The sequence below is a fragment of the Stegodyphus dumicola genome, chromosome 4 (assembly GCF_044657685.1).
Source record: "Stegodyphus dumicola isolate Sdum_Otavi_A_Nest chromosome 4, ASM4465768v1".
NCBI lineage: Eukaryota > Metazoa > Arthropoda > Arachnida > Araneae > Eresidae > Stegodyphus > Stegodyphus dumicola.
The window spans coordinates 126,378,757-126,393,719 of NC_140771.1; the positions used below are offsets into that span (position 1 = coordinate 126,378,757).

At 33.7% G+C, this 14,963-nt stretch overlaps 1 protein-coding gene across 3 annotated transcripts in view; it reads right to left on the reverse strand.

Annotated features, from left to right (window-relative positions):
* The window catches only part of LOC118204516 (tryptase-like), a 61,741-nt gene that overhangs the window by 31,646 nt on the left and 15,132 nt on the right, over positions 1-14,963 (reverse strand). Inside the window, exons 1-2 of one of the 3 annotated variants that reach the window (XM_035376828.2) lie at positions 7,022-7,161; positions 644-713 (exon numbers count right to left, since the gene is read on the reverse strand). The exons of 1 other annotated variant lie outside the window; for it this stretch is intronic. In XM_035376828.2, coding sequence (XP_035232719.2) covers positions 644-713; positions 7,022-7,039 — 88 coding nt within the window. In that variant the 5' untranslated portion in view covers positions 7,040-7,161. Of the gene's footprint in view, positions 1-643; positions 714-7,021; positions 7,162-14,963 lie in introns of those variants that run through there. One more of the 3 variants, XM_085815403.1, reaches the window with a different exon arrangement.

The window sequence follows — 14,963 nt, forward strand, 5'->3', positions numbered from 1 at the left end:
TGTAAGTTAAAATATTTTGAAAATTCATTTTCATATTACTCTACGCGATCTTTGACTACGAAAAGATTGAGACCAATAGAGCGTTTGGATGTAACTCCAAAATTCAGTAATTTCTGTAAGTGCTCCTTCTTCCAAATGGAATCGTATGCGCTCTTGAAGTCAACATAGATAGCTATTAGTGTATTCTTTTTGTCTAGTATATCTTTAAAAAAAATTGTAGAGTCACCTGATCATTTGTTGATCTATTTTTACGGAAACTATCCTGCTGCATGGGAAGTAGATTATAATTCTCAAGGTACCAGTTTAACTGATTTTTCAAGAGTCTTTCCATTGTCTTTTCCATGATGTTAGTGAGGGGAATAAGTCAATAATATATTGATATAACATATCGAACATAATCGAGCATGATACCTTTATTTTTTCCCTTTTTCTAAGTAGCATATGCCTTTCATACAGCAAGAAACAGAAATTATCCGAACCATTAAAATCTACTCTTTTTCGAAACGGTTTGTGTAATATGGTTATCGATTTCGCCTACTGTAAAATAATAAAAGATAATAATGTATTGTTTTTAATTCGTCTTTCTACAGGTTATCCGTTGTAAGAATTTTTTAATAAGTTCAATTAATGTCAAAGTACTTACCAACCGTTGTGATCAAAAGTTCTCTTCCTGTTATCAAAACCCATAAAATTGTAGCAAATATTCGATTCCGCTGAAATGAATTTGAAGATATCAGGAAATTGGTGAAAAATGATACAACAAAAGAAATTATTAATGTGTCTTATAAGTATCTTTTAGCTACAAAGGCTCATTTTAAATTGGAGTTATTGCAATAACTTGTCAAATGCTTCAAACTGCCATTATTTCGAAAAGCAGAGAAATTTCGGTTTACGAATTTAATTTTCTCCGGAAAGCCGTTCAATCAGCCGAAAAGTTTCTAAGCTGAAATTATTTTGACAATAGCAATTAATTTTAAATGGATTGATTCGTTCTTGAACTACAACTGATTACTTATCTAAACTTTGAAACAGTACTTTATATAAAAGTGCATAATACTTTAAAATAATAAATACTTCGTATAAAAAGGGCACAACGCAAAACTAATGGAAATCCTTAAATTTGCGGCAACCCCTCCCCCCCCCACAAAAAATAAATACAATATGGAGCATATAAAACAGACGAAAACTTAATTTAATATTACTATACTTGTTACATAGGAAGTGAACTGCATAAGTGGAAAGTGATGAGGAAGAGATGTTGTTTCAATAAGAAATCTCTTCTCATAACAATGTCAAGTAACTCTCTTTCCTAGAGCATATTTTTTCATCTTTCCTTTGTCTCTTAGAGCCACTCGTCTCTGCTTTAGACTCATTCATATTTCGATAAAAATCTATCCTAAGAACTTTGTTGTTGTCGACGTTTAAAAATGTTTCTAAAGTAAGATACACGAAAAACAACTGCTTGCTTAACTAAGTTCCGTGTGAGACTCTCAGGTGACATTTGGTCGCCCTATCTGATCAACGCAGTTGTGAAAAAGAAGACTCAAGCAAATCTTTATTTATTTATTTTTTTAATGAAGTTTCGTTTTAAGAAGGCACAGCTCGTGCTTACAATTCAGTTTTAGCTACTCGATAAAATTAAAAAGCTAAACGCTTGAATTCATAAAATCAATTTCTATCAAGCTTTGACTCAGGATTCTAAAGCACGAGCAAACTCGTTTAGCAAAAACCTAACGCCGGTCTAAAATACTTACTTACATATATATATTACAAAAGTTGGTGCCAATGATAAAAAAAGCTTAAATATATATAAAAAATCAAAGCTCTCTCTTTAACTTTCAAGAACTCAAGTAACTAATTTGCATCCTGGTGAGAGTCAAATAAATTAGAATCAATAGTAAAGACAAAAATAGTAATGAAATAATGGGTTAAAAAGTATAAACCTTACAGAAACCCAGCATTGTCATTGAAACTGCTAATTCTGTAGTTCTTTACTGCTTTATTAGGGTAATATCGTTATATGCATGTTGTGTTCCTTGTTCTATTTTGCATAAAATGCTCTGTTCGAAAGGACTGGGATCATTTTTTCTTCATTCCTCTCCTTCTGAAAACATTTCCTTCACAATCCCCTATTGCTACTGCTTCTGAAATTGCTGTAGTTTTTTCTATCTGAACGGATTTTTATGGTCTTCTAATAGCTCTTTTACATATTCATTGTTAACTTCCAAGCTCATGCCTAGAGGCACAGAGAACAAAACAAAAAAAAACAAAACAAAAAAAAAAACTCTAATTGTCTTCAAAATCTCTCCTGCAACACTAAATTGCCATAACTTCGTCCAGGTCGAAATCATGATCCTTCAAGTCGCTCGATACTAGACTTTAAGATAATGAGAGTTAAGATGTAATCTTCTCCTTCCCTAGCACAGGCCTGTTGTGATTGGAAAGCAAGTCCGGCTAGTAATCGGAAGCTCTGAATTTCGAATTCCGGCAAGGGCACTGCTGATTTTTCTTATTTTCTGCTTTGAGATGTCTAGTAGACTCTATAGGGCAAAGGGAAGTATTAGAATGATGAGATGTTTCTGGGAGTCCCGAATGTTATTTGTATGGCATAGGTTACCTCAAAACACCTTTGAAAATCGTCTATTGCCGAATTTAGTGTTCATAACTCGAGAACACCATTTTTCACCGAGACTTTATTTGTTCATTTATTTATTTTATAATTTATTTGTGAACCGAATTGCTTGTGACGAGAGTCGTTCGTAGTCCGAGGTTCCAAATAGCAAAAATTATACAAACATAAATGCAAAATGTTTACTAATATGATACGAACATACACTAGAAGCGAAAACAAAGAGCGGTCTTCTTTTCGAAAATATTAAGTAATTATATAAAATCTCTTTATATCGTCATATACATAAAAGGCTTTTCATAATATAAAATTATATTTTGCTATTCAATGTATGATGTCAAAGACTCCTTTTGATATTCAGACTGGATAAGTTTTATAATATGATGATAGCTCATCTAATAATTATATATTAAATGGCATTGTTTAATAATTACGTGTTTAATATAATTTGATATACAGTTATCTAATATCATTTAACAACATTAAGTTTATAATTAATGATAATGATTGGGATACTCAGTGATATTATATTTATAATTGTTTCTTAAGATTTAATGCCTTTGAACTGAAATAATAATGAAACCTTTCCTTTCTTTAGTTGAGGAAAGTTAATAAATAATTATGATCGGAAAAACTTCGAAATAGCGACCGACTTACAACTACTTTATTTCATAGTTCTATCTAAAATAAATCTTCAAATGCCCTAAAAGTGATTTTAATATTTATTCAATATTGCATGACCTGACTTGCCTAAGAAACTTGCTTATAGAGATAATAATAATATTTAAAGTTCCTCCCACTGAGCTACTTATCGGTTAGTGTTAACTTCTTTATTGAGAAAGGTAGAATTAATTTGACTCTTAAAAATGAAAAGTGTCTGTATTCAAGAATTACAAAAGAAAAAGCTGCACAAAGTTTACGTTTTTGCTTAACAAAATCAAAATAATAAACTAAGAAAAGAAGCCGATAAACCACAGATGGTTAAGGTGTTTCATATAAACGAATTGTAAATAGTAAGCAAAATCACAGATAAAGATTAAATGAAGTGAAACGCATCAAATCATATTAGACGTGGTGACAAAACAGACTGGAAAAGAAAAATGAGACTGACATAAATTTTATGACATGATCGAAAAGAAATTACAATCTGATCTTGATATGTACGTTTCAGTTTAACGCCTGAAACAGTTCTAAGCTGAGCAATTATAATACGCTTCATTAATTTTAAAATTAGTCCTGAAGAATGAAATAAAAATCGTATGTTTAAAATAAACTGTTCAAAACCAAATGCTATTAAAATATTTGTCATAATATTATTTCACTGTGAATTAACGCCACATGGAGGTTTGTGCACCTGTTTAATTTTAACAAATTCTAGACATATCTGCGTCTTTGCTTCTCTAGATCGCCTGCGCACTAGCTTTGCAACAAATATTTTGCTAAAGTAGGGATATCTTGTAAAACTTTTCTTTGATGTATTTAATAGCAATTAAAGAACTAAATTTTAAGAGAACAGTATTATCTTCATCAATCGTACATTTTCCATTATGATGTCAAAAATACTTCCTGAATAATGCTATAGTTTTGGTTATGCTTTCATAATTTGATTATTACTTGTATTTTCTTTTATTTAATATATTTATTTACATCCATGATACTACATTCTTATAAATTTTGTATAATGTAACATGAAAAATTTGAAGAGAGTGAAGCTCTGCTGGGAAAATAAGGTTACAGAGGCAAGTCTATTTAACATTGAGGTAAATGACTATCTCCCTAAACTGGTGAGATATCGCCAAGCTAGACAGGGTTTTGGCTACTAATTTGTGTCGCCAAATTTGGAAAAAAATATCAGAAGTCGCCGAATTCGGCAAACATTTGGTCCGATCCCTGTATAGTGATTGGTACTGTAACTGATCCCTATATTGAACTGTAACAGCAAACGCCTCTTATATATAACTTTAACTGCATATGTCTTTCAGTCATTTCGAGAAATTGGAGGCATTTGAAATTAGCCGGCGGCCGTGGAAAAAATATATAAGACTGAAGAAATCATCGGTTCTCATTTTTAGTTTAGAGTAAGTAGACTTAAGTGTACTGAGAGATCTCTATGCTCTTTAAATGCGCTTTGCATTGCGTTGTACTTAACATTCTGAGTAGTTTGAAGTAGTAACTATTGATTATGCTCTGTTATACTGAGAAGAGCTTCACGAGCACTTTTGTGGAAAGTTCTAGAACTGTAAAGTGTTTGTTTTCGGAAAATAAATTCTTTTAAGCTATCATCAGTTCTGTGTACATTCAATCCGTAATGAACCCGCACGCAGGCAACAACATGAATAACTCGACATCGTTATTTACACGATTTTAAAATCTCTACGTGCTAAAGGAGATGCAAAACACTTTTTCAATGCCACCATCAACAAAATAAGAAAGGAAAGAAGGGAAGTTCTTTTATTTTAACAAATAGAAATACATTTTAAAAAGTCTGAGAAATCAATTTTCTGAATGCATATAATCCACAATAGAGTCTCCAGAATGTTTTTTAAGAGTATTGACTTTACGATATGCATTAGAAATTTTGATTTTTAAAATACAAGTAAAATTGGTTTTGAAACCGCTTGGCTGTAGAAACTAGTTGATACATATTTCATGTAGTGAGGTTTAAAAAATGATAATGAATCGTATATCAAACTAAAAAAATTTTAAAGATAAATTGTATTGGATATCTTATGAAGCACAAGCAAATCTATATTCTTAAAAGCCTTTACTTTTACTAGTACTACAGATTTCTAATTATCCCATTTGTTACCTTAAATACTACTAGCTAAACCTGTTGGTAAAATTCTTAAGGAAATTCTTCAGCCTTCATTCATTATCTAATAAATCTATGCTATTTATTTTAAATTTCCTTTATAACTATATTAAACAGAAATTTATGCAAATAATTGTGAATTTTAGGAACTCGAATATTTGTGACAAAATATTTTTCACGTGAATTTTTTAATATATATTCGGTTTTAGCGAAAGTTTCCCGCCACCGCAAATATTGTCTGCGCAAACAGTTAACGTTGTCGCATTGGCGGATCAATTTGATCAAACGATTTTTAGCATTTGAAAGAAAGAGACTTGCTCTAGAAGACTGTGTTGCGAAATTTGTAAAAAGAAAAATATCCTTAGCATTAAGTATAAGGTGTCTCAAATGGACCTATCAGTCTACCAGATTAGAATCATCATTATTTAAATTTACGCTTTGTTTTTTGAACGTGAACAGTTGAAAGAATTTCCACAATATCCCAATATCCATTAAATACAACACTGTAATTTATAATAAGCTTGTACTGGCAGTAATTAATGCTAATATTTTGAATTGTGATTTATTATTCAGTTTTTATGGCGCACGCCTTTTTTTCTTTAGCGCCGACAAAAATTAATAAAAAGGTACTGTATTATAATATTTATTGAATATATTTAGTAGAATAACAAGTTATAACGAACCGTTTTTAAATATCTGTGCATTAATTATTTCAAAGATTCGAATCTGACCATTACGTCAAATAGGTGCAGAAAATACCTTTTGATTAATAAATTTAATGTTCTTTTAGAGTTCAAAAGAAAAATTTCTTATTTCTCATTAAAGATTGTACAAAAACTTTTTTTGTTAAATATTATTTATTCTAAAATTTAAAATGGATATTCTAGCTTTTTAAGATCCATCTGATTCAATTTCTTATGCAAAGAAACTCTCAAAGAGTACTTTCATTTTGAATTATAAACTTTTTTTTAGTTTAACTTCAAATGGAAACTTAAAAGGATAAATGTTTCAGAAATTCTAAATTAGTTTTTCGAAGTTCATCCCCCCTTTTTCTTTTCGATCTATACAAAATGACAAATTATAAAGTGTTTCTTAAATTTTCAAAGAAGTTCTTTTCAGACATGTTCAGATTATTTATTTAAGCAAAGATTTCACGCTTTTAAAAATTAAAATTTCGCTCTTTAGTTTACAGAAATAAATTTTGTTTATGTAAGCAGCTCTACTTTATGTACCTTTTCGATACTTTATTATCAGGTTCTTTTTGAAAATTAGATACGGCCAGTATTTTGTTTTTGATACTTTTATAAAAATTACCAAATGTTATTATCAGACATTTTGGCTACATTTGCTCAAGGTCATTTCAAGAGAATTTTCAAGTTTACTGACAATTTTCATACTGCATAATTGGATCCAAAATTCTAAGCTGATTTCTTTCTTTTCAACTGAAATTCAAAGATATAATAAATCATGAAAGAACTTAATCTGCCAAATTTATCTTTAAACTTACAAAATTTTCAATATCTATTTTGAATTTCAGCATCCGAACAGTGAATGGAAAGGAGAAAGAAAACCGTGCCTACCTGTTCGATGCAACCCATGCCGAGTGACTCTCTGGCAGCTCTCTGGGGGTTGTTAGGTCAGTGGGGCAGCTTGCTGCGTCTCCCTTCCCGAACAATAAATGAACTAAAAAAAGCTCCCGAACAGGACATAGTAGGAAGCGCCCTCAAGTGACACATTGTTTTAAAACAACATTAGTAAACCCATTCATAGTTATGTAGGACGTCTGGGCGGGAGTGACGTAAACTGATGGTTATATTTCCTGCATAAATCATTATGATAACGAGGAGTATTTTAATTTCAGAACAGCTGTAGAATATTTCCAGTTTTCTGAGCAGCTTAGATAAAATGAGATTATGATCAATTCATGATCAAAATATAAAATGGGAAAATATCCTATTCAAGAATCTAAATTAACATGTCCCTCTATTAATTTAGTACCTTAATCACAAGACACAAAGGTACTACCATCCCTTACTGAAAAAAAATGATACTGATATAGTCATTATATATGTATGTATAGTGAGATGTTAGTAGAAGAGCCAAAAGACAGATTTTAAATGCGTATAATGCTGCAGTAAGATGAAATACTTAATCTAGATTAAGCTTCCTTATGTAAGCATAAAAGAAGTATTTAATATTTTCAGAAAATTAAGTTTTAATCATCCAAAGGCTGTTGTTAATTCTTAAAAATGTGTAAACATAAAAATATAAACAGTAATAACGTGTAAACATGAGAATAAAAAAAAACTGCATGAAAAATTGGAATAAATTATAAGGAAAATGAATATGAGTGAATGTTGAAATAAAAAGAAAGACAAATAACAATAATAAATTTACCCCTTTATTTAAATCCATACAAAAAAGATACAAATTTGAAATAATAATAATAAACTGTTATCAATGTGGGCAGGTTAAGAACTTTTGCTCACATATATCTGCAACTAAAAATTAAAACAAAATTTAAAAAAAAAAAAAGAAAAGAAAAAAGATAATGAAACTATATAATTGTCTTGGAACCGACATGTGTAGAAGTCCAATAGCTTTCTTTCTAGCCTCGCCAATAAAGTCATGCAATTATTCATTTTCAGAGTTAATGTTTTGCGTTTGTGTTTGTTTTTGATGAGAGGACTAAATGAGATCAGTAGTGGAGCAGTGGAAATGCACATATGCTCCCCCTGAAGAGATACATTCATAATTACCCCGGACCATCAATTATGCTTATTTTCTCCTTATTTATCATTTTGCTCCTATCATACGGTTTTTAAAATAAAGGAAATACATAGATCTTGTTTCAGTATTCACACATCTGCTGTTCCCTTATATTTATTCCAGCTTGTCATGTATTTTATTTTTTCTGATGTTTAGATATTATTCTTATGTTCCCACATTTTCATGAATGGCCAACTGGTTCTGGATAAGGAAAACTGATATTAAGTATTAAACATTTCCTTTGTGTTTTTATAAACAAAATGAACTTTTTTTTTTCCAATGGCAGATTGTGAACAGTTACAGTGTAACACAGTCCATTAACCTATACAAGACCAGATGTGGTGGTCTCTTTATTACGAAGGCACCTAGTAGGTGGGCCAGTTAAAACCATGCCTTCTCCAGGATTCGAAACCAGGCCCTTCGGTATCGCAGTCAGCTTAAAAAAAAAAAAAAAAAAAAAATCGTCTGCCATTAAACTGCAATACTATATATTTCTGAAACAATGCCGAAATGTTATTTTATTGCGTTATTTTAAATAGACGTTGAATGATAGGTATAGATACATGCATAATGTATTCAAAAATGTTGAATAACTTTCCAAAAAAACATTCTTCTATTTAAAGCAGTTTACACTGCTCAAGATCTGTTTGATCACGGTAAAGAATGCTGCGAGAAGTTTCGTATTTACTAGCCAGTATCTTTCAAATTTATCTTTTCTGTCCTTAGGAGTAATTTTTTGAGTTGTGCTTGACTAAAATGCAATTCTAGATTTAAAGAAAAAATCATAACATTTCTTGTTCTTATTCGTTAGCTTGTTTTTTTTTCACTTTGAATTTTAAAAAATTTAATTTATTTAAACTGAAAATAAGCCTTCAGTCTATCAGTGTATTTCATTACTTGACTTTTGGCAATGAAAATCAGAATTATTATTTACTTACAGGCACAGGTTGAAGCAAGGTCGACACCTATGCATTATTTAAAATACATTAGGTATCCACGGGCCTTGCTAACTGTTAAGTTCAACTCCAATTTGATGAACATCTCGGCTGTTAAAGGCTTTCCCACCCCTCTTCCTCTCTCATTAACCACTCGAGAGGACTGGACTTTACGCTCGCCGTATATATTTAGTGTCTCCTTGTCGCATACGCATACTACACACTTTTAAGCATCCTTGTCGTTGAGATTTGAACCCGAGCTCAATGATACAGCACACTAACTGTTGTACCGATAAGAACGACATTATTTACTTACAGAGGAGGTATGACTTCATGGAGAACTTTTAAAATGATAAACACCCGTATTTCAGTCCTACTTAAGGAAAATTACGAAATTGTCATGACGCAGATAATTGGAAGCGAACCCGGTGTTAAACTACCAACGTTTCGAAAGTTTTTAATTATCATCATCATCATCATCATCAATATTGCCGGCAAATTGCTGCTTTTACGCAATGTTTCCGGCTCATGACACATAGGCCCGAAGGGCGCGTGACGGTAGTAAGCAATGACGATTGAAAGGAGGCATCAGTAGTGCGAAGAGGGGGTGACAGCATGACGTCACAAGTCCAGAGAAACACGCAGACGAAGCCCAGGACCAGGAGAGGCGAAGACAGGGGGAAAATCAGACTTGTTCTGTTGTTCATGATAGGTACATGTCATAATAAAGTTATACAAATAAGCTGATACAATACAATTTATTAGAATAATAAAATACATGCAAATAAAATGAAAAAGAGTATAAAAATAAAATACGGCAAAATAAGTCTAAATATTTACCGCGACGTTGCACTCGTGATAAAGTTACGTAGGGAAGTTCGAATCTCGAGTGGTGAAGGCCGCGAGTGGTCGAATACGTGCGTCCTCTGCAAAGATCTGGTAATCGAATACTTTGAAGTGTTTCATATGTGAACAATTTTTTGCTTTTTCAAAGAATTTTCTATTAGCTTTATGAAGGAACTCTTCAACTCTGTCTATACGTAGGTCTCTATGTAAGGTCTCATTCGAAACATAAAAGTGCGCATTAGTAATAATTCTGAGAAGTTTGTTTTGCGTTACTTGGAGTTTTTTCATGTCACTTTGAGTGTAGGTCGCCCAGGCAGGGGATGCGTAACAAAAAATTGGTCTGATAATTGCTGTATAGATGTGTCTTTTCCTTTTAAGATCAAGTCTAGAGTTTTTACCTATTAGTGGGAGGAGATTTTTGATAGTATAGGAGGTCTTCCATTTAATATTGTGAATATGGTCTTTCCAGGTAAATCTGTGATTCAAAACTAATCCCAGATAAGTAGCCTTTTTAACAAGTGGTACTTCTTCATTAAAGATATTAATTTTTCTGTCTAAAGGGATTCTGGAATGTTTTTTACCGATGATTATCAACTGGGATTTTTGTACGTTAATCGCAATTCTCCATTTAGCGCACCATTCCTCTATGGCTGGAATTTTTTCTTGAAGTTTTATTAGTGCATGCTCTTGACTATGTTACTTCACGGCAAGGGCGGTGTCATCAGCATAACATCCGAGGTAAGTATTGAGATCGGCACTATTGGGTAAATCATAAACATAAAAAAGATACAAAATAGGGCCAAGAATAGATCCTTGAGCTACCCCAGCTTTCAGATATTTGGTCTCAGAGTGTTCATATCCAAAATTTACAAAGAATTTGCGGTTCCGTATGAAAGAGTTGATAAGTAAGATGAGGTCTCTACTGAAATCTAGTGTGATGAGCTTGAAAATGAGCCCCTCATGCCATACGCGGTCGAAAGCTTTCGCCACGTCTAGCATGAGTAAGGCGACACTTTGATGCCTGAATAAAGCAGATCCAATGAATTCACACAGACGAACAAGTTGTTTTGTCGTTGAGAGATTTTTACGGAAACCAAATTGTTCCATTGGGAGCTTATCCATATGCGGCTCAATTCTTTTATAGATGACCCGTTCGAAAATCTTACCTAGTCCTGGGAGTAGACTAATCGGACGGTATCCCTCCGGTTTGGTGGCATCTTTTCCCGGCTTTGGTAGAAGAATGACTTTGGCCTTTTTCCATTTTTCGAGAAAGTAGTTATTTTCCAGGCAGGCATTGAGAATGCTAACATATCTTGTGAGAGTATTAAGAGGCATATTTTTAATTGCAACGTTCGTTATTTCATCATAACCAGGTGCTTTCCGGTTTTTCAGATTTCTGATAATGTTTCTAACCTCGGTCGGGGATGTATATTCAGTGCGATTTTTGGCCCCTGGTCCTTCAAGCCAGTCTTTGATAAATTGCCTAGTATTAGATGAGAAAAGAGGATCACAATGGTTTTGATTCGGTACGAATTGTTGTTCTAAGTGCTCTGCCATAAGGGCGGCTTTTTCCTTGTATGTAAGTGCGATTCTGTTGTTACTATAAATTGGTTCATTGCAAGGGGGCTTGCGCCTAAGGTTTCTTGCGAAAGACCAGAAACCATTTCCAGATTCATTAAAACTCTCAATTTTATTATTCCAGACCTCATCCCGATGTTTCCGAATCTTGCAACTGATTTTATTATTAAGTCTGTTAAGTTCTTTCTTGACCCCTGGATCCCAAGAGATATGCCACCTCTTTCTCAATCGGTTTCTCTGTTTAATCATATCTCTAATTTCTCTGGGTAAACGGAAATTGTCTTTATCAATTGAGATTTTTTTGGTAGCAATGTTGTATGCACTGAGGATACTACTGTTGAGAATTTCAATCGCATTATCAATGTCCTCTTTATTCTTGAGTGAGCTAATAATTGGAGGGTTCTCTAACAGTTGTGTGTAATAATGCTGCCAGTCAGTGATATTTTTAAACTTGTTTTCTTCACATTTGTTAGTGCCCAAAATAGCAATAACCGGCACGTGGTCGGAGGTAAGTTCAACTTTAACATCCAAATACATTGGAATGTCAGTATTTGTGAGCACAATGTCAAGAATGTCAAATCTTCTAGGGTTATCTGGGAGGTATGTATAAACTGCAGGTGCGTAGAAATAAATAGGATAGTTATTGATAAACTCAATTAGGACTTCGCCATTATTGTTGGTTCTTCAACAGCCCCATTCAGTATGTTTTGAGTTCAGATCTCCAGCTAGGATGATTTGTTTATTATTTGGGAGAAGTTCAGCAAATTTGTCGATATCCAGGACATTGTTCGGTGGATTATACATTGCGATAAAATAGACAACTCCATAAAATGGGAGTAAAACTGAGGCAGTAACTGCTTCATATCCGTTATCACGATCTTCGCTGATGAGGCAAGATTGCAGGGTGTTTTTCACAAAAATCGCGGCCCCACCACCTCTATGACTTAGTCTGTCACATCTATAACATATATAGTTTGCGATATTCAAGTTGTAGCAGGGAGTCGCAAACGTTTCTGTGATGAGTGCAACGTCAATATCATACACAAGTAAGAAGTTATGAAGTTCCGTAATTTTATTCTGGACGCTATGTGCGTTCCAGGTCATGAACTGAACAGGGGCCGACTATTTCTGTATTGACCCATGATCTAAAGTCTGTGTTTTGGCAGTTTCTGGACTGGTTTGAATAGTCTGATTTGTTTGTTGTGTTAGTTGTAAAAAGCCAGCGCCTTTAACGATTTTTACTAGCTCTGCTAGATTAGCAAAAACTGTTTTTGCTTCATTGATAGTTTCCGAATATAGTCCTGATGATATGGCTTGTGCATAACTTTTACCTTCTATGATACGGTTTGAGAAAGTTTTGTTTTTGACAGAGTTACTTGTGCTATTATTGTTCTTGGGATACTTTTCACAACCCTTAAAACTAGATGTGTGAGGTTTCTGTCGCACAGACTAGGGGCTTATCAGGATTTTTTCTGTCAGGGCATTCTTTAATTGAATGGTCTCCGCCACATCGGACACATTTCGGAGCATAATTGCATCCGGCTTGGGTGTGATTGAAGCCCTGACAGCGAAAACACTGTATGGGCCCCTGTCTGCCTTTATACACCACTACTTTAATTTTCATATCGCAGAGTTTGTATTCATTATAGATTCGTTTCGAATCGTCAGTTTTTGGCAGTGTAACAAGAAATAATGGGAGTGGAATGACTTCCCCTCCTCGTCGTCGTGACATTTGTTTAATTTCAATAATTTTGTAATTCAATTCCTCTAGTTCAGTTTTAATTTCCTCTATGTCAGAAATAGTAGTGAGTCCATTTATGACCACTTTTAAGTTTTTATCTTGAGGCAGTATGTAGGAGTGGTGCTCAACTTTGAGCTCTTTGAGTACTTTAACCATGCCTCTATAACTTTCAGCATCTCCAGCAATGACCTTTATGCCATCATTCCTCAGGTTTTGTCCAATAAATGAGAATTTTTTGGTATGAAATATTTTGATATTTCCCCAAGTCATGACATTTTCCTTAAGAATTAGTGGTGGGAGTTTTCTTTGCGTATTAGTCTCTGAATTTCGCGTATTACTTTCAGTGCGGTCATTATTTGTTATCGTCTGATTATTTATGTTATCCTGATTTTCTGTTTCGCTAACGTTGGTATCCATATTATTATCAGTTTCGTTATCCTGATTATGTTCTTCCTGTGTTTGCACACTATTAATCGGCGTATGATCATTCATGCTATTACTAGCTTGATTAGCTGTAATGATCGGTGAGATTATTTGTGTGTGCGTACTGAGTTTCACTTTTTTAGCAATTGGTTTGTGAATTTTTGTTCTCACGGTCTGGTCGCCTCTGCGGCGTTTAATTATTTCCTCATCTGAACTTGTATCTTGATCAAGTGCTTTTTCCTCAGTACTGTTGATTGGATCATCATTTATCCAACTCCTTAATCTGATTTGTGTAAATTTCCACGAGCCTCTCCATGGTCCGCTACGCAGAAATAAACGCAAAAAATCCAAAAACGCAAAAAATCCATAAAAATGGAGTCCTGCACCCCGGGATGGAGCCTGGCCCGATAGCCTTCTCCACAGACGGATGTGCAGGCGAAGAACACACGAGGCCCCTGACAATCACCTGAAGTGAGAGCTTGGGGGTAACTACGTGTGTTATCCGATCCAATAATCCAAAATCAAACGCGCAAATATTTAAATTATACGATTAAATATTCAAACGCGCAAATAGTCTTAATGATAAGCAATATGGCATGTATTAGTCGCAAAACCAGCAATCAGGCAATTTTGGCAAGACACGTGGTGGTGAAAATCAAAATTTTGCGAAATAATCCTAAAATAAAATAATCAAATAAAATAGTGAAAGCATATAAGCGTTTCACAAAAAATACCAACCGCAAAATAGCATTGAAAAATGCTGATGCAATCAGATTCGTAAGAGCACGTGGTCTCACAGTGAAACCACACGAGACGCACGTACTTGCTAACCGGATCTGAGAGGCAGGCACAATCTCCGACGGTGAATCTTCATCCACCAAGTCCCCGCTCCGAATCGTTTTTAATTACTTGACCACCGATCGACAAGAACCAAACACATAAGACGCAGAAACGGTGGGCATCATTATCTTTTTGATAGTTTTTTGTCTTTTACTATAAGGGTAGAAGTTACCTTACATTCCCTATGACTGTCTCATTTCACGAGAACTGAAAGTGAAAGATCCCATCTGCTCCTTTAAGAATAGTGCTTTAATTGAGCATCATTCCAAATTTCCCCTGCTGCTAGAATAATAAACGAAATCTGAGTTCCCATTATGCATATAAACATTATGACAACTAAGGCATGTCTTTTAAATGTAAATAATTTGCTGCTCTTCTTTGTGTAAAGTT